At 39.7% G+C, this 27,938-nt stretch overlaps 2 protein-coding genes across 8 annotated transcripts in view; one reads left to right on the top strand and one right to left on the bottom strand.

Moving 5' to 3' along the window:
• The window catches only part of tfb1m (transcription factor B1, mitochondrial), a 100,406-nt gene that overhangs the window by 65,787 nt on the left and 6,681 nt on the right, over positions 1 to 27,938 (top strand). For 5 of the 7 annotated variants that reach the window (XM_061895538.1, XM_061895536.1, XM_061895535.1 and 2 more), the window contains one exon: positions 23,942 to 24,069. In XM_061895538.1, the coding sequence (XP_061751522.1) occupies positions 23,942 to 24,069 (128 nt within the window). Of the gene's footprint in view, positions 1 to 23,941; positions 24,070 to 24,177; positions 24,882 to 27,938 lie in introns of those variants that run through there. The other 2 variants (XM_061895539.1, XM_061895540.1) reach the window with 2 other exon arrangements.
• On the bottom strand, positions 3,048 to 7,553 carry LOC133549771 (claudin-20). The gene is made up of 2 exons (XM_061895532.1): positions 7,213 to 7,553; positions 3,048 to 6,694 (listed from the first exon to the last, which is right to left on the bottom strand). Exon 2 carries the CDS (start codon positions 6,545 to 6,547, stop codon positions 5,822 to 5,824), a length of 726 nt encoding a protein of 241 aa, XP_061751516.1. The 5' UTR covers positions 6,548 to 6,694; positions 7,213 to 7,553; the 3' UTR covers positions 3,048 to 5,821.

Here is a 27,938-nt window from a genome sequence, read left to right on the forward strand (position 1 = left end):
TAAACTCACTAGCGCTCCAACGCAGACAGGGCCTAAATCCTCCCAGCCACACATCTCACCCCGTACTCCAAGCTGAAATATTAAAGTGTCTCCTTTTGAACTTTCACCATGTATTGTTTTCTTACACGTAGTCCCTTTGTCATCCCCATAGCTTTTACTGCCTTCCTCAGCAGTTTACAGTGCGCCAAGGTCGCTGCCTTGGTTCCCCAGCTTTGCTGAGACAGGGGAGAAGAGCAGCTCCAAACAAAGGAAGGTCATTCTCTCTCCCTTATTGTCTCGCTCTGTCTCTCTCTCAGTACATTGATGAGAACATTATATCTTCAGTATGATCATTCACAAGCTTAATGGCTGGCCAAAACAAAATCAGCAGATTAAGTGCAGCAACACACAAGGGCAAGTTATATTCCCTCTGCATTTTAGCAATCGGCGTGATGGTAAATGGATCTTAGGAGACCTGCACTGACGTCTTTTCTCATCTTTGCCAGCATGACTAGTGGAGTAAGCAGTTCTCGCCTCATTATGCTCCACTTTTTCGGCCTCTCAGCATGATATCTGGAAGATTATTTGTATATCAAGAAGGCAAATAAATTTATCAGTAAATATGACTTGAAGGGCGAGTTAAAAAAAAAAGAGCCCTTGCGAGATTAACCCCTGCCTGGAGTTGTCGAGCGCCCACCACCCCCTTAGTCTAAGTTCACGTTCAGATCTGTCATAGCGGTGACTCAGGGTGGGAGTCTTTGATGGAGAATGTAGGTTAAATACACAGAGGAGCAGATCTTATTAGTGTTTCCCCCACGAGAGGAGCAGCTATTTGATCTGCACTCTTGTTGCATAACCAGAAAGAGATGGAGAACGTGAGAGAGCGGTGAATATTCCATGTTTGTTTCAGGAATTGCCTCCCAGTTTGATGGGGGTCCGGCTCTGATTTGCAGGATTGCAGTATTTTTCATCTCTTTTTTAAATTGTTGATACTTAAGCATGTTGGTATGTTTATTTTTACGGTCCCTTACTATGCAAAATTGACTCTTTATTTTTGTTATAGCAGTAATGTGTCTTTTGATATGGCTTTTGACCATCAAAAGTGAGAAAAATCCATAATCTTCTTTTGTTTTTAGCCCCACTTTGAGAGGAGACACGCTTAAACAGTTGCTTTTAAAAGTTTTTTAGGTGGACCTATGATACATTTAATCTTTTCTGGCTTACAAATGTTACAATAATGATAATTGTGTTTAACAATGCTAACGTGTCAAACCATAAGGTTCATCTATTTGGGCGTGAGCTTGCACTCAGTTTTGGTTGCTTTTAACCTCTGGGGTTTTTTTTTAGCAGTGGGTATTTGTGACATCAAAGATTGACGGATGTACATATGTGGTCATTCTTGGACATGTTGTGGCGGGACGCCTCGACCCTTTGCTAAAAGAGATGCTGAAACTTTCATACTGTATTTTCCTTCCTATTTTATGCTCTCCCACCTGTTCTATATCTATTCAAAAAATACTATGGGTTTTTTTCAGCCACACCATTTGGGCCACTACAAACTAAGATTAGTCGCTTAGTTCGGACTTAAAAAGATTGCAACATTAAGACTTGGTTTGAAGAAACACAAGTTAAGGTAGGATAAAGTATTATATTTATTGAATCTTGGCATGTGCATAATAACACCAATAACTCTGTTTAGGGCTTGGTGATATGGACGAAAACAGATACCCCGGTATTTTTTAGGCCAAATTGCAATATACGATATAAACAAAACATGCAAACTCAACACCACATTACTCTTACTCCTAGTGTTCTGAAAATTACTTAAAAAAGTAAATAATTAGTTACTCGTCACTTAACGAAAAAAGTCATTTGATTACTAATGGAATTACTCTTAGATAAATGTAATTAATTATTACAGAAAGTAATTAATGTGTGACTTAAAAAAAACTTGAAATATGTCGTTAGGAGATGAGAGAAGTGTATGAGAGAAATGTTAATGAAGTTTATTCTCGACCATGACTGGAAAAAAAAATAGCTGTGAAGTTCGTTTTCAGGATGTATACTTAACACTGTACATTTTCAAAATATACATTTGGATACCTTTGGAGGGTGAGGTGTTGAGGGTTTACAATCGCAATCTGGGATCACCTCTGCAAAGAAACAGCTTGCTGATAGACTCAAAAATGTGCTAAGTTTGACAAAAAAACGTATCCATTATTTATTTATGCCACACGGAAGTTTGTTAAATGTAATTTAGAATCATAGGTCCCCTTTAACGAAAAATAGTTTTGTTTTGTTTTTGTTAAGAACCTTCAAAAGCAGCAAAGGCAATGAAACCGACTCTGACCCGCTCCCAGCTAGAAGAGCCCATCCATGTACACGCTTTTTTGAAAAGCAGGCTTTGGCAACACATCTTAAAACAAAGGCTGAAGTTTCGCATACTGTCCGCCTGTCAGTCATGTTGTAAAAAATGTGAACACTATAGCTCATTTAGTTATGTTAGTGCTGCTAATGTTTGCGTCCTCCCTAATTTTACGTTGTTGTACGTGATATATGGCATCTATTATGTTTAACAAGTGTAGAGTTACAATGTGTATGTAAAAAGAAGATAAAGGGCACAATAACACTTGGGGCCACACACAATATTGTCATTAAACTTGACCCAACCATCTTTTCCCTACTCATATCTATTTATATTATTGTGATAATAAAGTTCTTTTTAAAGCATCCCAAATGGCTTCACACAAATAAAAAATTAATCTCCTGAGTCCAGTTCCCTTTAACTTCCAGGAAGGTTATTATTCATGCTGTCATCTCGGTGAGGAATGGCTGGGTGAGCTTGGGCGCGACATTAAGAGAAGAAATCCTTCTTCAAAACCCATTTGCACATGGCGATGTTTTATGGATGCATACAGTCAAACTGATGCTGTTCCTACCCCGGGTGCTGTGTAAGAGCAGCCCGGCTGCATTTGGCACAGCCATTACCACACAACAGTTTGTACATTTGGCAGGAAAGGTAACACCTACTATCTATCCATGCACGTGACACACGCCTAGCAGACATGTTGCTTTCATAAAATAGTTTTATTGGTAGAAAATAGAACTACTTGCACAAGCACATTGAGACAACTGTATCAGAACTTGTGAGCTGCTCATCATCACAAATATGCTCTGGCAAAGTAAGAAGTGCTAAAGCATCCACAAAAATAAGCTGCAGTTTATCAAAAACATACTATCTTGGTACATTTCCTATTCACATTTGTAACTCTTAGAACAACTTTGCACTCAGCCCATTTCTAAGCTAATGTAATTGCGTGCTGATATCAAGCTACACAGACACAAAAAAGAGGAACCGCTTGTTCACAACTCCCTGCTGGCGCGGTCAGTCAGACATCATTTCCTTTTTCCTTTTCCAGAGTGCCACTTGTGTTGTGTTTGTACTGGTGCAGAGAGCTTGAAATGCTCAACCATTTGAAACAAACTAGTCCCAAAATAGTAACACAAAAAAGGTGCATTTGAGTACTCTTCTTATAAAGAAGATATGACATGGTCAGGGTATTGTATCTTCTATTGGAACATTCTGAGGAAATTCCAAGTCCTTTAGCATTGACGAACACCTCGACACTTGTGTACAGTTGCCACAGAGCTTTGACTATTCCTGAAATAAATTTTGATAATACCACCCTCAAGTCCTCTCTGCACTCAGACTTAGTGAATCTCACTGTGCTTTAGGGAAATCAGGAATAAAGAGGATTGGAAATAACCCTCGAAAGCTGCCGAGGACTACACACAAGCATCTAGTCGACTTGAGACTTAGTCTGGCAGAACAACTCCATAAAACATTCGCTAATGTACAATTCATGTACAAACAACACGTTAAAAAAATAAAGACAGAGGAGTCAAGATATTAATAAAAATGTGTTATCATGAGACTAAAGTATTTGGCACATTCTTGAAACACAAAAATGTCAGTATTAGTAGATGACATGGCACATTCTTAGCCTTTTTGTTTATTGCATTGGTTCTGGTGCTTGGGCACGGTGAGTTTTTGTCAGCAGGCAGGCTCTGTTGGATATGCTGGGGCAAGATGGTGTATAGAAACCTGGCCCCTGAGGGCTTCCAAGACTGGAGATGATGCTCATAGTGATGCCTTGTGGTGTGCCAGCATCGGCCTGCAGGTGGCAAGCTGGGCTTAGCTATCTGCTCCCCCCACAGGAAGCTGTGTGTTTATGAGAGTGAAGGAGGGAAGTGTGTGGTCATTTGCATCACAGCCTGTCTCAATCACAAATTCAATATTCCTTCCCCCACACCTCCCTAGTCCTTTCAAAAAGACTCGACTCACACTACAACAGGAACGATTGAAAGCGCAACAGTGCCCCTGACATTTGAGGAGGTGGGATTTTTGTGTGTATGTGGGAGGTCATGCTTTCAACATGCATCAGCGTTCCCCTGTCAGCAGCCACTACCATGTGACATGTGACAGAAGCAGGCGAGTGTATGGTGACAGCTAGGTAAGAAAAGCAGCAGTCAATTGGCTCCTATTTTGGACATTGAGAGCTTCTGCAGGTCCAGACCCAATGCTGACATGCTTGGAAAACAAGTCATTTATAGTGAGTGACTCAAACCTTTTTTAGCTACCTGTCACATAGCGAGCCCAGCGACCACGGCTCAGGAGGCTTCATGTTTGTGCGACTAAATGTGTTTGGGCATTCTTAAAAAAAATTTACATTGTTGCTGCCTCTTCATACTGGCTAATAAAGAGGGAGATTGGGCTAAATAGTGTGCGCACAGGCTCTGATTGAAGCTTATGGACACAATGGGAAGAGACAAAAGACGTCCCGCCATAAACAAATCACTTGGCTGACAAGCGCCAGCTCTCAGACAATAATTTGGTTTCCATGGGGCTGTGGAGGAGGATGGCTGGGGCGAAACACTTTCAAGAAAGCAAGCATTTATGTCTAAAATGACACAAACTCATACGTAGGCGTGAGCATGTGCATGTGGAACAGGGCACTGGTGTATGTGTGTCTAGAATGGTTATATGGGCTGGAATGGGCTGTTCAGTGACAGGGTGTTTCTGCCTAGATGACAATAAGACAACAGCCCACATAGGCTCATTCCACTCAAAGGTTCAATTTCTTCGCCGTTTGTTTCTCCCTGTCTCCCACACCTGCTGAGAGGAGAGCAGGCATCTGTTTGTCTGCGTTTTCTCAAATCCTGCCCAGCAGCCCATGTCTCCTCCCCCTTCTCCTCCTCCTCCTCATTGAACACTTCACAGCTCGCCAATATCTTTACATCATTTTTCAGGCACACGCATATTGCTTGGTTACGTCTCGGACTTCTACCGGGCATTCCGCTTTACGAACACACAAGACAGGCTCCACACAGCATGCTTAGTGGCAAGACGTGACTGGAACAGCAAACAAAAATATGGCCATTTATGAAAGGATTTCAACCTACTCTGTTGGATGTTATTTTAGAGGAATCAAAACGATTGTAAATAGCAGCCTAAGTGATTGCTTTTTCTTTCGATTTAAACCTTTGGTGTGGGGAAAAAAATCTTCATATGTATGGAACGCTCCCAGTCATTTACCAATGAACGATGTCTTGCATTTTGGTTAGCGGCTCCCTTCGATTGTGCAGCTCCTGATACCTTTACTCTGTTCGTTCCAAGGTGCTGCTCATGGATTTACCTCCACTGCTTGTGCTTGCAAAACAGGAAAAAAGGCAAGAGCAGTGGCTGGTTATACTCTCTCTCATATTTCCCCGACCTGTGTGGAGCACAAGCTACTCTTGTAGCATAAGCCGCGGTAGTCCACCACTAGTGCCTGCTAGTTTCCTACACATAGTCCTGCAGGCTATAGCCAGTCTTATTGTCTAAAGGGGAGAGAGAGCAATACTGGTGCTGAAGTTCTTGTTGTTGGAGCAACTGTTGCTGCTGTTGCTGCAGAAGCAATTTGTCAGGCGGGGGGAGCAGGACCAAGTCCTGTGGGCCATGTCTTTTCCCCGAGCAAGACATGCAGAAGATGGACCCCCCCATTAGGAGAAACCCAGCGGAAACAAAGGCCACGTACACAGCCCCGCCAGGCTCAAACTTATTGCTCTCGGGCACAGTGGAGTCCAGGAAGTTTGTGATGACCTCGTTCGTAAACCAGGAAGCAGGCACCAGACAAAGAAAGCCAGCTGCAACGAAGCAACCACCGCTGGCAATGGCTGCATGCCGCTTGGACCGCCGCCCTCCTCCCCAGCGTGTGCACTTGAGTCCCAGGGATGCAAGGCAAAGGCCCATGGCCGCCAGTACACAGCACAGCACCATGGTGGTGCGAGCCGTCTGCAAATATGCAGGAAGTGAAAGCACGGAGTACTTCAGTGTGCAGCTGAACATTCCCGTGCTGTACCACGTGCAGTCCATCCACAGTCCTTGCATCTGGGAGATGGCTGTGATGATGTTAGAGCCCACGTCGGCGCTGACCTTCCAATTGGGCAACAGAGTGGCCACCATGGCACCCATTATGCCCAGCAGCGCCAGCACAAATCCAAATATCTGCATGCCTGTTGATGCCATACTCCGTTTTCAAGCCTCAGCCGACGTCCTCAGCAGGTAGCATCCGCTGACCCCTGCTCGTTCGGCTGTGTCTCTTCCCTCCGTTAGTCCGCCCGTCTAGTAGTTTCCAGTCAAATCCTTGGTTCCTCAGCTCTTTGGCTGCAGCTCCTAGAGGAGAGAGACGCAAATGAGAAAAAGAACATAGTGGCTGCTTTCGCCCCTCATTCAGCTCACACAGACACACTTTACTGGCTGGAAACAAAGGGCGAGCAATAAGAGCTGACTGTGCCTGTTACTAGGTAAGCAAAATAAAGAGAGTTATTGTGCGTAAGTGCATTTTCTGTCCTGTCCTGTGCATTACGGGTGCTGATACTGGAGAGGGAGAAATTATTTTGTGCTATTATTTTATGCGCAATCCTAATGTAGACTTAAAGCTGCAGTGCCCTTAACGTAACACTCATTAACTATCTTTTACACTCCATGGGTTTTGTAGATGTGACTAAAAAGTCAGTTTCAAAACACTACAGTCACATTTGGAAAAATACAAAAAATACAACAAGTAACAAGAATGTAACTTTCTCAGTCTGCTGATTCCAGCATGACATTTATTTATCTAATTAAGGTAATCCTCTTCAGCTCCTAATGGTGTTTTCCTTTGTTTACGTCCCAATAAAACAATTGCTTACCCTGACTGCTGCTGCTGCAGAGCTGACGCGTCACGTTGTTCGCAAGGGTTCCGGTAAACACACACGCGGTTTGCACACTGAATGATGGCAAGCTGTTGAGAGGGACGATTCAGCCCGGACCGCGGTTCCTTTGGAGCCACCCATCTCCTTAGCAACCGCGGAGGAGAGCACATCTCAACGCGACAGACCACACAGGCTGGACCCAAGCCTGCTGGGAGGAAGAGCCGCGGTGCACTTGTGTGTGCGTTCTCTACTCTTGATCGCCCCCTCTCACTCTCTCCACTCCCTAGTGTGTGCGTGTCTGTCGGTGTGTGTGCGCTTGCGCATGTGTGTGTGTGTGTGTGTGTGTGTGTGTGTGTGTGTGTGTGTGTGTGTGTGTGTGTGTGTGTGTGTGTGTGTGTGTGTGTGTCTCACTACCTCCGCTACTTGGAAAGCAACAGAACGCTCCCAACTGCGTGTGCCGCCTGTCAACAACTGACAATCAAACATTGTTTGCTTGTCAAACTATACATACATTGGACATATTTAAAAGTTTAACCAGCTTATTGTGGTATCAAATTAATATGCTTGTTATTTACTTAAAGTAATAAAACATAGCTGACTATTTTTCATGAATAAATCACTTCCTTTCACACAATGACCAAATTCAGCAAAAAAGTAGCTTTACGAGTCCCCTATTATACAAACCCCGTTTCCATATGAGTTGAGAAATTGTGTAAGATGTAAATATAAACAGAATACAATGATTTGCAAATCATTTTCAACCCATATTCAGTTGAATATGCTACAAATAATACATATTTGATGTTCAAACAGATAAACATTTTTTTTGTGTGGAAATAAAAATTAACTTTAGAATTTGATGCCAGCAACACGTGACAAAGAAGTTGGGAAAGGTGGCAATAAATACTGATAAAATTGAGGAATCAAAAACTTATTTGGAACATCCCACAGGTGTGCAGGCTAATTGGGAACAGGTGGGTGCCATGATTGGGTACAAAAACAGCTTCCCAAAAAATGCTCAGTCTTTCACAAAAAAGGATGGGGTGAGGTACACCCCTTTATCCACAACTGCGTGAGCAAATAGTCAAACAGTTTAAGAACAACGTTTCTCAAAGTGCAATTGCAAGAAATTTTGGGATTTCAATATCTACGGTCCATAATATCATCAAAAGGTTCAGAGAATCTGCAGAAATCACTCCAAGTAAGCGGCATGGCCGGAAACCAACATTGAATGACCGTGACCTTCAATCCCTCAGACGGCACTGAATCCAAAACCAACATCAATCTCTAAAGGGTCTCACCACATGGGCGCAGGAACACTTCAGAAAACCACTGTCACTAAATACAGTTCGTCGCTACATCTGTAAGTGCAAAATAAAGCTCTACTATGCAAAGCAAACGCCATTTATCAACAACATCCCGAAACGGCGCCGGCTTCTCTGGGCCCGAGATCATCTAAGATGGACTGATGCAAAGTGGAAAAGTGTTCTGTGGTCTGACGAGTTCACATTTCAAATTATTTTTGGAAATATTCGACATCGTGTCATCCGGGCCAAAGGGGAAGCGAACCATCCAGACTGTTATCGACACAAAATTCAAAAGCCGGGATCTGTGATTGTATGGGGGTGCATTAGTGCCCAAAGCATGTGTAACTTACACATCTGTGAAGGCACCATTAATGCTGAAAGGTACATACAGGTGTTGGAACAACATATGCTGCCATCTAAGCGCCGTCTTTTTCATGGACGCCCCTGCTTATTTCAGCAAGACAATGCCAAGCCACATTCACACGTGTTACAACAGCGTAGCTTCGTAAAAAAAGAGTGTGGTTACTTTTCTGTCCAGACCTGTCTCCCATCAAAAATGTGTTGCGCATATTGAAGCGTAAAATATGACAGCAGAGACCCCGGACTGTTGAACGACTGCAGCTCTACATAAAACAAGAATGGGAAAGAATTCCACTTTCAAAGCTTCAACAATTAGATTCATCAGTTCCCAAACGTTTATTGAGTGTTGTTAAAAGAAAAGGTGATGTAACACAGTGGGGAACATGCCCTTTCCCAACTACTTTGGCACGTGTTGCAGCCATGAAATTTTAAGTTGATTATTATTTGCAAAAAAAAAAATCAAATTTATGAGTTTGAACATCAAATATCTTGTCTTTGTAGTGCATTCAATTGAATATGGGTTGAAAAGGATTTGCAAATAATTTTTATTCTGTTTATATTTATATCTATCACAATTTCCCAACTCATATGGAAACGGGGTTTGTATGTACAGTGGGGCAAAAAAGTATTTAGTGAGCCACCGATTGTGCAAGTTCTCCCACTTAAAATGATGACAGAGGTCTGTAATTTTCATCATAGGTACACTTCAACTGTGAGAGACAGAATGTGAAAAAAAGTCCAGGAATTCACATTGTAGGAATTTTAAATAATTTATTTGTAAATTCTGGTGGAAAGTAAGTATTTGGTCAACCATTCAAAGCTCTCACTGATGGAAGGAGGTTTTGGCTCAAAATCTCACGATACATGGCCCCATTAATTCTTTCCTTAACACGGATCAGTCGTCCTGTCCCCTTAGCAGAAAATTATATATATATATATAATTATATATATATATATATATATATATCTGTGTATCGGTTGGGGACATCTCTGCGCTGCTGATCCGCCTCCGCTTGGGATGGATTCCTGCTGGCACCACTTTGGACGGGACTCTCGCTACTACTATATTGGATCCACTTTGGACTGGACTCTCACGGTTATGTTAGATCCACTATGGATTGGACTTTCACAATATCATGTTAGACCCGCTCGACATCCATTGCTCTCAGTCCCCTAGGGGGAGGGAGGTTGCCCACATATGCAGTCCTCTCCAAGGTTTCTCATAGTCATCATTGTCACTGTCACTGACGTCCCAGAGTTTTCCTTGCCCTTATGTGGGCTCTACCGAGGCTGTCGTGGTTTGTGCAGCCCTCGGAGACACTTGTGATTTAGGCCTATATAGATAAACATTGATTGATTGGTTGATATATATGTATATATATATGTGTGTGTATATATGTAAATGTATATATGTGTGTGTGTATATATATGTATACTGTATGTGTGTGTGTGTGTGTATATATATATATATATATATATATATACATATATATATATATATACATAGATACATATATTTTAAAACAAAAATATATTTTTTGCATGGTTGCTTTTAAAGTAGGGCTGTCAAAATTAGATAACGCGATAACTATAAATTCCTTAAACGGCACTAATCTTTTTATTGTGCATGCGTCCTGACTCCTTTATGATCCTCGGGCCATTCTGTAGCATTGGAAAAATGTAATGGCGTTCAGTTATTGTTGAGCCACTAGCGGGAAAATAGTGAGCAGAAATGCACAAAAAAAGGGTATAATATGGACATCCGATGTCCGAAGCCATGGCCGGTTGTTCTCTCCACCAGACAAAACTATTCTATCTTCGATCACTGTAAGACGACGTCATTAAAGTGAATCCGGCCTGGTGTGGTTTGTCGCTTGCAAAGAGGAGATTCATATCCGTGTTTAGATGCAGTTCACTTCATTGATGATATAAAATGTGGATTGTTCCTGTAACTGCTTTAGTAACATGGGGTATAAGATAAAAAAGGAAAGACGGAGGCAAGAAGACTTTATAATTATTTTTTCCTTTTCTCAAAACATGTCCAGACATCTTCTGAAACCAATCACAGAGAAAGCGCTATGCATCACATCTGCGACAGTAATGAAAATAAATATTTATTTCATTACGATCATGCTTTGATTGTCAAATATGTTTTAATGTAATCTGAGATCATTCTACCCACATTAATAATAATTAATATAATAATATAATGTAGAGAGGGACATTTTGTGGCAGATTGAAATTATCTATCCATCCATCCATTTTCAACCGCTTATTCCCTTTGGGGTCGCGGGGGGCGCTGGTGCCTATCTCAGCTACAATTGGGCGGAAGGCGGGGTGCACCCTGGACAAGTCGCCACCTCATCGCAGGGCCAACACAGATAGACAGACAACATTCACACTCACATTCACACACTAGGGCCCATTTAGTGTTGCCAATCAACCTATCCCCAGGTGCATGTCGTTGGAGGTGGGAGGAAGCCGGAGTAACCGGAGGGAACCCAGGCATTCACGGGGAGGACATGCAAACTCCACACAGAAAGATCCCGAGCCCGGAATTTAACCCCAGACTTCTCAGGACCTTTGTATTGTGAGGCAGACGCACTAACCCCACTTCCACCGTGAAGCCAGATTAAAATTAATTGTATATTATTTTATAACATGCTCTGGTTGATAGTCCGCAATTAAAAACTGAATATCACACATTATTAATAAAAAGAAAATAAGGTTTAAAAGACATTGTCATGCAGCAGAACAAATATGAATAACTTCTACAACATATAATGTACAGAATATCAGAAGCATTAATCAGGTATAAGTATCATATTTGACATTACCAAATATCTTTGACAATCAAACCATGATCGTAACAATAATAATAATAATGGATTAGATTAGCACTTTTCTATCAACTATCCACATTTTGTGTTGTTATTGTGGGAAACAGGTATCTAAACATGGTGTAGATTCTCCTCTTAATGCAAGTGCAGCTACAGCAGGAATACACATTACTTATTCCAACAAAATACAAATTTTGGGAAGACACTAACTTACTGCGGTGGATTTTTTTTTCTCATTAAAAGTGTGTTCATGTCCTCTTTGTTTTGAGCTGTTTTTAAAAAAAAAAAAAAACATGCATCCATCCCATCCATTTTCTACCGCTTATTCCCTTTTTGGGGTCGCGGAGGGCGCTGGCGCCTATCTCAGCTACAATCGGGCGGAAGGCGGGGTACACCCTGGACAAGTCGCCACCTCATCGCAGGGCCAAATATGCATATAAAAAAAAGATTTTATTAAAGCAAAAGCAAACTAATTGTCCAAACACGGTAATAAAAACTTTAAAATTATCTGTATATGGGTGCATTTATTAACAGCGAAAAATTTATTTGCGATTAATTTTGAATTAACGATAAATATACTATGATCATTGCGATTCAATATTTTAATCGTTTGACAGCCCTAATAAAAAGACAAAACATTTTTTTATATTCAGTGTTTTCATTACGATATGAAGGAAAAATGTCCTTCCCAGTGGACATGATGACCTTATAGCACTCCCGCTGGCCACATCCAGCCCGGTGGTCCCTTTAATCCGGCCTGCTAAATATTAAAACATAATTGAGCAAAGATCTGTTTTGAGAAATGCCACAACAAAGCTGATGTTAGACGACCCACTGGCAAAAAAAGGGTCATCAACAACACTGCTCCCACCAAAACAGTACCTCAATACGTCAAATTGTACAGTTTATTGGCGTTTTTTTACATCACCATTCAATCACTTAGCATTGTTTGAGCTTCAACACCCTTGCCTAGATCAGTGCTTCTCAATTATTTTCTGTTGTGCCCCCCCTTGGAAGAAGAAAATATTTTGCGCACCCCCACTCTCCTCCATGAATATAAATATTGTATAAATGGTTTATAAAATTGTTATGCCTATACCTCTGCATAGCACTGTAAACTTATTAACATTAAAGTAAACAACACACCGGTCTTTCCTTGTCTCACACCATGGCTACAGTGAAGCCAAGTGCTACATACATCATATTGTGGTACGGCAAAAAAAGCATGTTCCCCATTGTCATCTGCGCCCCGCCTCGCATCGCACCGCACCCCCCCAGGGGGGCCCGCTGCACTATTTGAAAAGAACTGGCCTAGACAAAGATAATAATGCTAAGCTTTTGTCTTTAATGTCAAACAGTTAATAATCTAACAATATGTTTGTTATTGTGAATGCAATTTTTCAGTGTTAATATAATATGCTAAAATGTTTGGAAACCATATGGGGGCAATAATCTTTTTCTGTCCGTCATGTCTATATTTAACGAAAATGCAGCACAACTGGGAAGGGTCTGCTGTCATCATGATCTTATGGCTTGGTCAGCTGTGTCTTAATGATCTTTTGTTTGTTTTTGTGGTTGAGCATACCTCACCACATAGAAGCAGGACGCTCCCTTGGGCATTATCTTCATGAGGCATCCATCAGTGGTAGTCTAAACCTCCCAGCTGCTCCCCTGCATGTGCCTGCTTATCTCCTTCTTTCAGTAGAGGGCATACAGATAGGGACATTGTGGATTCATGAATGACAAACAGGACAAAATTAAAGTGGGGTTGCAAAGAGGACGACTTGATAGACCTGATACCTTTGGAAATGTTTTCACTAAAAAGAGTCTGCTCTGGGGGGTATTATTTAGCCAAACCCCTAACGAAAATCGGATGTTAAAAGTATTGACTTGAAGTAATGTGCAACCATAGTTTTCAAATAGGTTGGAGTAGAAATCATTTTGTTTCACTGTTGATCTGTTTAATTTCAACAGTTAAATGCTTCCTGCAGCCGCTTCATTCTTGAAAATCTCTCCAGAGAGACACTCAAAAGTTCAATCTGAGTATGGTATGACGGTGGAAATCACAGCGTCTTCAATCTGTTGATAGTTCTTGTATTGGAAGTACCGCTGCTGCTTGAAAAGAACATTTCCACTTTTCCGCAGGCACAGTCAAGTTTGTTGTGTGTGACCTGTCTCCTTGTACCTGATGAGATCCTAAGTGCTAAGGCTGGTGTTGCTCCTTGGGGAATATGATAAATAAATAAATAGATGATAGAAGGAAGAAGGTGCGAAGAGAGAAAGAGCAAAATGCAGTTAACGTGCAGACGGAGAATGTAGATGTGACGCTGCGATGTGTGAAGATATCGCAGACTATTAAAAGCGTGGTTCCCCTCTTTGGATTATCACCTCACAGACAGAGCTCTTTGGTCTTTTCTATAGCTATTCTTGCTATAGCATGATCATATTTTATCATTTGCATTCCCCGTTTTTATGAGGTCCCTTATGTCATCGGTTTCCACGCTTCTCTCGCAAAGGCAGTTTGTTCACAGCTAAGACACAAGGTGATGTGTGACAGCTGCTATGTTGCTGCCATTGGGATCTTGTAGCACAGCATGGCCAGGCTCTATGTGTCATGCTGTCCAAAGAATGTGACAACTTGTAACATCACCCATGTCGATATCATTTCTGACTTTAAAAAAAACATCTAAACTATTTACCTGCGTTGACAAACTCTGGGCAGAGTTTGAGAACTTGTATAAGGAAGGCAGTTCTCAAAGGAGCTGATCTTGTCTAATGTCCTGTGTGCACGCCTTGGGCGACTCCATGGGAAGTACGCTGGGCTGCCTGCACAGGAAGCTAAAGCCCTTCCTCCTAAAAGCCCTCAAGTAATATCAGCCTTGTGTATTCAGCCGCATTGACTGCTGCCTTCTCTTCTTGAAAGCCTGCCTTTTTGCGTTAGTGTGGAGGTTGTTTTCTCAAGGTATTGTCATGATTAATGTAACTCTTCTTTCATGGTGGCAACATCCTTGTGAGCTCTTCTCGCCTGTGTTCCCTGGCTGTATATAGCTTTTCCAACCCCTTTTGCATCTTCTCTGAACCAGTCAGTATGTAAGTGCAAGTGGTGGTGTTTCAGGTAGCAAGGTGCCTTGTGCCCCTAGGCCTCTGCCATCCTATCTCAGTTGGGGGGACATGACAAATTACAGCTCATACACCTCTGGGTCAAAACTCGTCATGAAGGAGGTGGTAATGGGAAAGAAGATACTTCAAACAAAAGGTCAACATTTCAGTGATACAGGTCCCTATTGAGCTTTGGGAAGGTCAAACACAGGAAATACGGTAAAGCGCAAGTGTGTTGATATGGATGTGAGACTTTTCGATAAAAGTGGGGCAGAAAAGGCCTACAGCTGCAGACGAGACTATTGACTTTCAGACAGTGATCTTTGTATGTATTTTGCTCTTTCGAACACTCAACCATGGCAATCCTTGCTGTCAGTTTTTACTGTAGCTCTTAGAGTTTCTATAAAATGTCTCACTGCGCACTATTGCATCCGCATATTTTCTGTTTCGCCCTTTCTGATTAAGCAAGCGTAGACACACTATTGGACAGAGCAAAACCCTCTGACAAATGTGTAAGGGATCATTTGTATGTATCTTGGGCTGTCCTTAGGGTACTTGTTAGTGATGTGTGGATTGATACTGATAGCAGCTTTAATATTGATTCTCAAATCTAAATTCTAATACTTTTGTTACTTAAGTTATTTGAGATAATGTGTATCGTTAACAGGAAGACACAGTGTAAAAAAGTAGCAACTTGAGAATGAGGCACTGTGTCATTGGAAACGTACTTCTGGTGGCCTTTCATTTTGTTCTGCAACGCTAAACTACTAACATCCAAGTGGGCTTTGTTTATAATCTCCCTGACGAAATTAGATGATTTATTTCCATTTCCCACTCCTTTTGTATCGATCTATTGAGAACCAACTCCTTCTAATGACTTACTTGATTGGCCAACACGAAATAATTGCATTTAGCCCATTGTTTTTTTCTGTCTGTGGGGGGTAAGGAGGCTACAGAGGTGGTGCAAGCATGTTCACAGCATCCTTGGCGTAAGGCTGGGTGACATGTGATTTACATTGGAGTTTCCTTGCATGTTGAGGTTTTCGGTGAGAAGGATAAATGGCAGGCTGCAGTATATATTATAGTGGTGCTACCTAGTAAAGCCGTGTAGCAAGGCCATCTATAAATCATAATAGTAAAGTGACATGGACAAGCTGATGGCCGGAATGCTGCCGCCCGTATAGTCCCGGTATCGACTTTTCCCCTCGGTCTTCTCTTAAATCATCAAGTGCAGAATATAAATGGCCTAATTATTCCGGCAGAGGGTGGAATTAAACGCGTGGGTTTTTATTGCTTCTCCCGAACAGATGGTGGTCTGATCTTGCATTACCAAAACACTGATAGAAGCATTTTACAATTCAGAACCTGCATATGCATATATATATATATATATATATATATATATATATATTTAGGCTACAGCCAAATCCTGCATGTGGATATGGCAAGTGGGAAGATTGATTCTTATTATGCTGACCGAATGATGTAGCCATATTTCTCGTCACCGTCACTTTTGGATATAAATTGTCCTTTGGAACTGAACGAGTAGGAAGTAGAAAGACCTGATCAGTAAAAGTTGTGGAAGCCTTTGACTTGATACGCATTAAAACAAAATATGTGGGTCGTCAGACAACCCGGCTCCACTCTTGCCCTCTTACTGCGCCTAATGCAGTAGCGAGTGAAGACACAGGCCTATCTATAGATGTGACAAGATAGCACTGCAGTTTACCAACACAGCTAAACGAGGACACTGTGTCTTGAAGAAGACATCCAAACATGTTGTTAACAATAATCCATCATTAAGATTTTTTCCTCGCCTGATTCAAATATCACCAATCTAACAGTCCACATCTAATGAATCCTTAGTTCCAAGTTTCCACCCGCACAAAAATATTGGGGGCGTGTCTTAAATTCACTGCCTATAACGTCCTGTCACCAGGCGTCCGCTTTTCCTCAATTTAAACAGCGTACCGGCCCAGTTACATAATAATGTAGCATTGGACGGGTTTAACGATGGTCTTTACTCGAACTGTGCATGTTTGAGCTGGGGGTGGGGGGCGTGGCTTCCAGCTCCTGCTGAATTTCGGGAGATTTTCGGGAGAAAATTTATTCCGGGAGGTTTTCGGGAGAGGCGCTGAATTCCGGGAGTCTCCCTGTAAAATCCGGGAGGGTTGTCAAGTATGGGTATGCTGCCTGCACCTCAACCTTGCCCCCACAACCACACCTCCACCCCGCCCCTCCGTCTCCCAAATTCGGAGGTCTCAATGTTGGCAGGGTTTCCCACCTACCCTTTAATTGAATTGTCGCTTATTTAGCTAACAATAATATATGTCTCGTATTGATCTGAAAAGGGACACTGTGAAAATCACACCTAAATATAGGTCACACCCACACAATTTTTAGGTGAATATTATTTTATATGAGTGCAGCTGGGATAGGTTCCAGCAGCCCCCGCTACCCCAAGAGTGACAAGTAATAGAAAATGGATGGATGGACATCTATTAACTGCAGGAGTCTATGAGCCGCAGCCGTTTTCATTAAATCATAATATATTTGCACAGGCACTTGTGTTCATTCACAAAAGACAGTGCCTGTAACAAATTATGCTATAGCCTTTCAGAGCCTATCAGTGGTGGTGGATTTCCATTCCATGCGGCGGCTATTTCCTTTTTCGACGACCGGGTCGATAATCTTCGGCTTTGGGGCTGCATAGTGTGCATTTCATCAATGAGGGTGAGTCCATATCGCGCTAAATTGCTGACTGAATTATTGTGTGTGTGTGTGTGTGTTTAATTTAATGTTAACAATTGTATTGGTCTGATGTGACGAGGCTTAAAACTTGTGAACCTGGAAAATCCATAAATTAGCTGCAGCATTGTACAAAGCATAGGGTTCTAAGTGAGAGAAAAAAGTAGCGACTTTTAGTGCGAAAATTACTATAGTAAAAGGACAATTTTACAACACACCTTTGTCACTAATGAGAGAATAAAATAACAGAATTCACAGTCTTTTCTGTTACTGTATTGGTGGTGGTGTAATGGTACACGTTTTGCCATTTGTGGCATACGTTCCAGCCCTCCCCATCATTGGTTGCATCAAGAAAGGCATTTGGTCTAAACACAAAGCTAAATTGTTACCCGATTGTCTCGCTGTGTCGATCCTAAATGGGAAAAAACGGAAAGACTGTTATTTTGTTTATTCAGTCAATTTTGCTATAAATGATCAATCATATAAATAAATAATTGAATGATGTGTTTCCCATGTACTGATATTATTTTAATTGAATTAAGGTTTGAGTCCAATGGTATAACAATCCCTTTTAAGGGAGTTAGCAACCTTATTCTAAACTCTTATCTGCAAGTTAGATTTTGTTTTTTTATATATATATATATAACAGGCTGAAGGAGACAATTGGTAGAAAATGGATGGATGGGCCTCAAAAACCACCCAGAACTAAAAAGCACTTAAAGGGAATCAAATGTATTATTATGATGATGACTAATACCACTGATGGTTGTTGTTTTTCGTGTGCCTAGCCAGTACGCAGCTAGTGGACCAACGAGTGATAAGCTCCTCTGTGCACCGCCTTGCCAGGCCATTGGTTCACACACATAGACGCTCGCACACACGCACACGCGCGTCCACACAAACTCAGTGGCTTGTGCACAGCCAATGAACCATCCCCCCTCACCATCCTCCCCTTCCCTCCATTAAGCTATAACGTTCATGTCAAACAATGTTGACAAAGGAGCACCAAATGCGCAGATGTGGGATTATGAAACTGTCTTCTGATGTAGTATGTTTTGTTATTCCATTTTGGTGTTCGGAAGATGATCGGGGACAGTTCGTGCGTGCGTGCGTGCGTGCGTGCGTGCGTGCGTGCGTGCGTGCCGTTAAAACAAAAGAGATCCTAAAGCCAAAGAGAATAACTCGGCTGGGTCTGTCACGACTACTTTAACGTGTTGTCACGTAAGCTTAGGGCTCACATGGGATGGATTGAGAGGCAACACCTCCACAAGGGATGGACGATATGGCCTAAAATCTATATTGCGATATACTGGTATATTGCAGCCTCCTGCAATGACGATATCCATCACTATAAATTATTTGGATTAAAAATAATGATAGAAACATTTCAAAACAAGTTACCAAGACTCCTAATCTGACTGCTGATACATGCGATAACATATTACATAATTTCTGGATTCATTAATTTCTCAAAACTATTATAATTCTGCTTGCTAATTTACTTTTAATATCTGGTTACTTTCCAGTCAAACATGGTTTTATCTACACTTCTGTTAAGATGTAACTATCACTTATTCTTCTGTTCTTTGGATGTTTTACAATAGTTTTGGACGAACTACATATTTGGGTATCGATCCAATACCAAGTGGTTACAGGGTCAGTATTGGTCATATCAATACTGATACTCATATTTGAGATTTGCAAGATCATTTAATGATTTAATTTTTTATCACAATTATAACCAGGCATAAACATAGGATGGCAGTGTTACAATATAAATTTAATATTTGTAGTTATTTTCTACTATTGGCTCTAAATTAAATAATTTGGGTTTTTCCCCTGTGTCCTGAGACTTATATCCTGAGTTTGTAAACACTAATGAAAACAAGAAACAGTTTTGTAATTGTAAAAAATATTGATCTAACCACTGTGGTATCGTCTTATAATATTTGGTATTGTTGCTGTCGATATATGATGATTGGTGATTTAACCCCGAATTCCAACCCTTGATGCTGAGTGCCAAGCAAGGAGGTAATGGGTCCCATTTTTATAGTCTTTGGTATGATTCGGCCGTGGTTTGAACTCACGATCTACCAATCTCAGGGTGGACACTCTAACCACAAGACCACTGAGCAGGCAAGGGGGGATATTTTTGTTTTTTTGGTTGACTTTAAACCGACCTGGATATTTTACTTTGGTTGTAATGACCTTCTTAATGTGGTTTATGGTTTACGATTATTTCAAATATGGATGCAGTTACAATATCATGATTTCCAGGTTCTCTTTTTAACACGATGGAAAAGCAGTGGAAGAAGCGGAGCTTATGTAATCTTACCCCTTTTCCATTTCATTGTAATTATTAACACTTCTATTCTTGTCCTGTTCTCAATTTGTTCACAATTTACTTCAGAAAATATAAATTTGAAAAAAATAATAATAATGATAAATAGTTAAGTAAGTCTTAATTCAGTCAGTTTAAAATGTTCTTCTTTCTACTTTGTAAACACTTTGAGTTTGAACACTTTTTTTGAAGTGGAACTGCACTTTTTTTGTAATCGTTCACAATCCTTATGAGTGACAAGAAGACAAAATATATGGCGTTTTTTTGCATTTTAACATGAAAAAATTGGCTCGTTATAGGTAGCTAGCAATGCAGCTAATGGCTAAATCATTTTAATAAAGCATTCAAAAACCATCACCCATACTTCATTTACGTTCAGTAATCTGTATGATAACCAAACTGTAACAACATTGTTATTGTAAGAGAAAACACTGAGGAACTCTCTTTCTAGCGTAGTAACACATCGGCGCGCTTCGGGATTAGCTGTAGAAGCTAACTAATAAGATAGCTTCTACGTCAGCAAAAAACGCATTTGAGTTTGTAATACACACCACTGTGATAGAACACCAATCTATACTGACTGAAAAACATGAACAATTATATTACAGTATCTGTAAAGTATTAGCCCACATTTCATGTTTTGTTTGTTCACAGCATATACTGTCTGTCATGATACACACATGACATGCTGCATGCATCATGATCAATATAAAGTGTGACTCACTCGATGGACAGTTGTCTTATGTGGTCCAGCTGGCTGGCACATTTTTTATGGTTTATTGGGGTAAGCACACCATTTATGTCGAAATAGCTTGTCTTCAAATTCCACATAGAAACAGTAGTTCGTCCTTCGGTCATTCAGCTTAAGAAAAATAAGGTTGTAAATCCTCATTTGTCCAAAAATAGTCGTCTTTGTTGTGTGTTACCAAGTCTGCCATGACACAAGTGTTTTGTGTCCGGAAGTAGGAACACGTGCAGAAAAAGTTAGCCCCAAAAATATTGTACATATTACATATTGTTATGAACATGTCTGTTAGTACCATACATTATAAATAGACTTGCAGTGTGTATACAAAACGATGATAGCGGGTTTGAAAATTGTTTTAGAGGGCTTTGAAGGCGACAACAGTGACTCCCATTAGCCGCATCTTCCAAGCGTTTTTTTTTTAAATCATCTTTAAAGTCCTAATTTAAAAAAAAACGTGTGTTCTTGTCTTTCATAATGATTGTGACCAATAGGCACGATTCCATAAAAAGTGCAGATCCCATTTAAACTTTATAATATTTGTACATTTTTGACTTCTTTGCTGAATCTATTACATAATTGAATTACATATAGTGATATACTAAATGTCTTAGGGATTGTACGTGCATACAAATGTTTTAAATGTAATTTTTCTCTGAGGTAATATTTCTCTTTTTTTGTTGAGAAGAAGTGTAGCGGGTTAAAGTTTGCTTTGTGCATATATTTAGCTGTGTGCAAATTCACTATTGAATTTCAGTATTTTTAAATCAATAAAGAGTTTGTATGTTCTCTGTATCCAACATCATGTATTATTCTAACTGACCCTTTTTGTAACTCAAAAATATATTTTTAAATTTCATTAAAGCCTTCAAACATGAAACACTCGTTTCACTCAATATAGTTGCTTTGAGTGTGCTCTATTGTAGATTTCAGTACTCACTGGTACCCTGAATGATCCCCCAAGCATCATTGCTATGGTCGTCACCCAGCCACTACAACACCGCTATGACCTGGAAATACTTGTCACACCTTTGGTAATTCTTGTAAATTATAAATGGGCTTTCGTGTACTAAAAAACACCGGCATGTGTTGTCCGACAAAACAATGGTCAACAGTCGTAACTACGACCATTATTTTTTAAGATAGCATCAGTAATACATTATAGACAAATGAAACTTAATGTAACATTTAATTTAGGGCCAAAAACGGGAATATGTAATGTAGTGAAGCAACAAGATGTGAATGGCGATAATAGCAAGGGACAACGGTAATCTGTGCATAATCCTCATTTATCCTATTCAAATAAACCCTTTGGGTTTCAATTACCATAGGAGGCTTTAATGGTATTAATTGGATGCACTGCATTAACCCACAGGTGTCACTCAAAGCCCAGGGGCCAGATCATGTCCTCTACATCATTTTATGTGGCCCGCATAAAGCCTAGAAATAATATGCGTCAATAAACTATCGTTTCTGGCTTAATATATGCCTTCTTTCTGTTTTGACAAAAAAAATACATGTGCTGCATGCAATTGCATATGTTTGTATTCAATATTATCTAATAATGTTTCAAATATAATATATTAACATACATAGTTTTTTTTTTCAATTTTTTTAGAAATAACTACTCATATCTGGTTGACTTATGTATTAATAATGGTAATCATTTATTGTTAGATACATTTGTACAAATCTAGGTTGGAAAATAGTTATCTGTAATAATAATGAATTATTAATTTGGTATTTTCTAATAATGTAACCCATATTATATTATCATACATTACAATTTTTTTAATTCAAATTTAAAAAAATGTCTGATTGACTTATGATTTCAAAGCATGATATTCATTTAATTGTAAATTATAAAAAATAATATATTTCACAGTTTAAAAAAGCTAGCTTCTCAGTTGCTGGAATTCCATCCATCCATCCATTTCCAACCGCTTTTTCCCTTTGGGGTCGCGGGGGGGCGCTGGTGCCTATCTCAGCTACAATCGGGCTGAAGGCAGCGTACACCCTGGACAAGTTGTCGCTGGAATTATATCAATAAAAAAATACAGTGGCACCGTTTTTTGTGTTCACCATAATACACTGTAAAAACGTCAACAGTCATAGACAATACGTAAATAGGTAAAAATTAGTTGGTTTTGCATCAAAACCTCCCAAGGGGTGATCAAGGGGATGGGTCAAATGCAGAGGACAAATTTCACCACACCTAGTGTGTGTTTGACAATCATTGGTACTTTATTAACATTAACTTAGGGCCCCTTTCAATCATACACTCTCAGATTGTCGGAAAATGCAACCATGTGAAAATTCCGCGTTTTTAAACATTCATTTTTGTGTCAAAATATCACTTCCGCTTTTTTACATAAAATATTGTAGCATGTAAGGACGGTAGCCAAAGGAGGAGTCCCAAATGATGGAGCTAATTGTTTTAATGACATTTAGACAAGCGGTAGAAAATGGATGGATGGATGGACAATTTAGACTTTGTTTTCTTATCTGCAATCGAGCAGTAGGTATACATCCTTAGCTTCTCAGCGCAACAACACCAGAAATGTCCATCCATCCATCCATTGCTTGTCCCATTCGGGGTCACGGAGGGTGCTGGAGCCTATCTCAGCTGCATTTGGGCGGAAGGCAGGGCACACCCTGGACAAGTTGCCACCTCATCTCAGCACCAGCAATGTGTCCCGTGAAAATCAAGTTTGACCGGAGTTCTCTAACAATAGGGGTTAGGGTGACTATGACATGACCAAAAAGTAGTTGAAAGAAACTGAATTTTTTTCCCTTTCTCATGTCTGCTGATAGTTCACTTGCTGTCTTTAAATGTCTGCCTTTTCGAGTAGGAGAGGAAAGAATGTGGAATGTGCAGCTAAATATTGATATCTTATGCTAAGATAATAAAAGCTCCACGTGACTGTGATGAGGAAAAAATGGTCAGTCAGGAAACAAACTGAACAAACAAATAGTGGTGACGCTGCCACACAAAAGGTATCTCAGGCCATGTCGTTACCATGACAACTGGAAGCTTCCTTACCAGTCATTCGTGACTTGCGATATTTTTTTATTTATTTATTTTTTTTTTTTTTACTTTTGTCCAGCAAACCTGTTCTCTTCTCATTCTCACAAGCACACGTCTTTGCAAATTCCTTCCAACATCAGCATTATAACATTTGCTGTTTGTGTGTGTGTGTGTGTGTGTGTGTGTGTGTGTGTGTGTGTGTGTGTGTGTGTGTGTGTGTGTGTGTGTGTGTGTGTGTTTGTGTGTTTGCGTATGTAGGTGGATGTTGGAGTTGTTCACTTCACTCCTCTGGTTGAGCCTCAAATCCAGCAGCCCTTCAAACTGGTGGAGAAAGTGGTGAGGAATATTTTCCAGTTCCGCAGGAAGTTCTGCCACAAAGGAATCGGGTGAGTGTTGACGTTTTGTTTATTTCCTGCTCATGGCTTTATTATATTTAGGATTTACTGTACTACTCATCATACATTACTCTTGAAAACGTTTCAACATCTGCAAAGCCCAGAAATTCCAGAATACCAAAATGGAGATGCCCAGGTGGGCTGCCCAGTCGCCCCTTTCCTCCCCCCCGTGCCTGCAAAGCGCCTGCATGCAGGCCCAGATAACAACAGAACACAGACGGTGTGAACGAGAGCAGCAATTATTAGTCACTGAGGTGACGCAGGAACGACGAGGCAGCAGATTTTATGTAATGACTGCAGTGTGTTGGCGGAAACTGAATTGTACTGGCGATCATAAAGCACAGCTGCACACATATGCACTGGCAAGGAGGGACATTTGACTGAATATGAACAAAAAAAGGATCATTTAAAACATCTTGGGAGGGACTGTCTAAATATTTTGAACTCCTACTTCAATGCCAGTGTGGTGTTGAGCAGAATAATACTGCCATAGTGGAGGTGGAAGTCACCATTAAATCGGTTAATTTGATTAGAAAGAAGCTTCGATTTATATTTTGTTGCTTCGATTAAGATTGAGTGTAATAAATAAAAATGTATAAAAATCGACCGCAGTGCATGGAACTTTAAATAGTTCCCACATGGATACTGCAACAGAGCGCACATGTGGGTTTTGTTTTGTTTTGTTTTTATTAATGCACACATGAAAAAAGTGCAATTTTAATGATGTGCATTTATTGGGGAAAAAAAATGTATGGCAAGCGGAAAATGTTTTCTTGAAATTAAATTATTATCCCTAAAATGTGCATTAAGGCTACACACTGTTTTATCTAATCAAACGACTATTCGTTGGTGGTAGATTTGTTGGACTGACTAGCTGTGTTATTGCGTTTGCAACAGCACGAAGGTCGCAGAACAGAGACTCTGTTCTGTTTTGTTCTGTTCTGTTTTTGTGGGTGCATACACACACGTATGCATCCACAGAAAATACATGCCACACACACATCCCATTTCGCCTTCGCCCTTCAACGGAAAGCAGAGTAGCGCCTCTTTTGGCTTGCAGCTGCCTTCCCCTTTCATTACATATCTTGAGTTGTATGTGGTCAGATGTATACGTGCTTTGCTCAAGGTTTTTTCCTGGTCTCTAACTAACCCCCCCAGGACAGGGTTTCTACAGGTATCAGCAAATCTAATTCAATACTTTTTCATGGTACTTAAAAACCTGTAATGCAATGTCCTACTGCAGCTAGTATATGTATATGTATATATATATATATATATATATATATATATATATATATATATATTAGAGCTGCGAATCTTTGGGTGTCCCACGATTCGATTCAATATCGATTCTTGGGGTCACGATTCGATAATATATCGATTTTTTTGCGATTCGATTCTCGATTCAAAAACGATATTTTTCCGATTCAAAACGATTCTCTATTCATTCAATACATAGGATTTCAGCAGGATGCAGCATCTACCCCAGTCTGCTGACATGCTAGCAGAGTAGTATATATATTTTTTTTTTACTTTTATAATTGTAAAGGACAATGTTTTATCAACTGATTGCAAAATGTAAATTTGTTTTAACTATTAAACGAACCAAAAATATGACTTATTTTATCTTTGTGAAAACATTGGACACAGTGTGTTGTCAAGCTTAAGAGATGCGTTGCAAGTGTAAGCCACTGTCACACTATTGTTCTTTTTTTTTTTTTTTATAAATGTCTAATGATAATGTTGAGGGATTTTTAATCACTGCTATGCTGAAATTATAACTAATATTGATACTGTTGATAATATTCATTTTTGTTTCACTACTTTTGGCTTGTTCTGTGTCGTGTTTGTGTCTTTATTGCAGTTCTGAGTGTTGCTGGGTCAGGTTTGGTTTTGGAATTGGATTGCATTGTTATGGTATTGCTGTGTATTGTTTTGTTGGATTTTTTTTTCATTTTTTAAATCGATTCTTTAAAAATGAGAATCGATTCTGAATCGCACAACGTAATCGATTCAATTCGTATTCTAATCAATTTTTCCCCAACACCCCTAATATATATATATATATATATATATATATATATATATATATATATATTTGGGGTGTTGGAAAAAATCGATTATATATATATATATATATATATATATATATATATATATATATATATATATATATATATATATATATCAAAAGTTTACCATTGTAAGCATTTGACATTGATAGTCTTGAAAATTTAAAAAGTCGATTCACAGGACTGTTTCATCTGATAATGTATTTGTATTTCAGAATCAGAAGTACTTTATTAATCCCCGAGGGGAAAATATTTATTTATTTTGCAGTAGGAGCAGCTGACAGTCGTGGCGGTGACAGTAGATGTTGCTTTGTTGGTCACACTGAAATAAATTTGACTTTGATAACTGCTGCCTGCCTTTAATGGCAGACTTGTGATCTCAACGCACTGATGCCCATTAGGCAAATTTTGGAGACTCTTTGCACACGGCGGAACGCTTCTCTGGGTTTACCATGGACAAGCTCTAACCAGCTTTTAAAAAGTTAACCAGCCAGCCACTTTAGCTAAAATTTGCATTTTCCCAACATATATTAATTTTCTCACTTTTGCAACAGCATCAGCATGTTCACAGGATGTAGAAAATATTAAATGGTTCTAAACTTATTTTTTTAAATGTTGCTTATCATTCACAATTCTTATGTACTGTAAGACAAGAACACATGTTTTTCTTTTTTTATGCATTCTAAGTCGTAAATAAGCGTTAGCAAAATCCCACCCATCCTAATTCTAACAGTGGGAGCGTCTTTATTCCGCCCACAAAGCCCCCTAAATAAGAATTAATTGATTAATATAAGAAACGTAGAAGTTATTTTTGAAATGTTATCTGTTTAAAACAGGGGTGTCAAACTCAAATACAGAGTGGGCCAAAATGTAAAACTGAACAAAGCCATGGGCCAAGGTTGAACAAATGAACCTTTTAAGAGGGACCCAAACAAGTTTTGCATTGAATATTGAACAAGCAAGGCTTAAATAACTTTATAGTGACGTGCAAAATGGAGTTTCAATAAATAATAATTAAAAAACCTCAATGGCATATCAAAAAAAATTTAAATAAACATTGAATGCCTCTTTTCTATTTGTGCCCATCTGAGGTAAATATCAAAATAAACTTTTTCCACAGGCTAATAATAAATTTGAAAATAAAATAATAATGAATGAATCAAAAATTCAAGCTTTGATACTTCAAGTTAATTATTGCTCAGTTTGCTACACTGATTTGCTTTAACACTGAATATGGAACAAGCAACGCTTGTATAACTTAATAGTGCAAAATCAACTTTGAAAAAACAAATGAAAAAACATCAATGGCATATTAAATACAATTTAAATTTAAAAAAAATAATACCTCTTTTCTATTTACAACCTTCTGAGGTAAATATCAACATTAACTTTTTCCACAGGCTAATAAATTTCAAAATAAAATAACAATGGGTTGGGGGGGGTTTGGTGGTAGCGGGGGGTGTATATTGTAGCGTCCCGGAAGAGTTAGTGCTGCAAGGGGATCTGAGTATTTGTTCTATTGTGTTTGTATTGTGTTACGGTGCGGATGTTCTCCTGAAATATGTTTGTCATTCTTGTTTGGTGTGGGTTCCCAGTGTGGCACTTATTTGTAACAGTGTTAAAGTTGTTTGTACGGCCACCCTCAGTTTGAACTGTATGGCTGTTGACCAAGTATGCGTTGCATTCACTTACGTGTGCATACGAGCCGCTTATATTATGTGACTGGGTCGGCATGCTGTTTGTATGGAGGGAAAGCGGACGTGACGCCCCCAATATTGTTGTCTGGGT

The sequence above is a fragment of the Nerophis ophidion genome, linkage group LG03, assembly GCF_033978795.1.
Source record: "Nerophis ophidion isolate RoL-2023_Sa linkage group LG03, RoL_Noph_v1.0, whole genome shotgun sequence".
In the NCBI taxonomy this organism is placed as follows: Eukaryota; Metazoa; Chordata; class Actinopteri; order Syngnathiformes; family Syngnathidae; genus Nerophis; species Nerophis ophidion.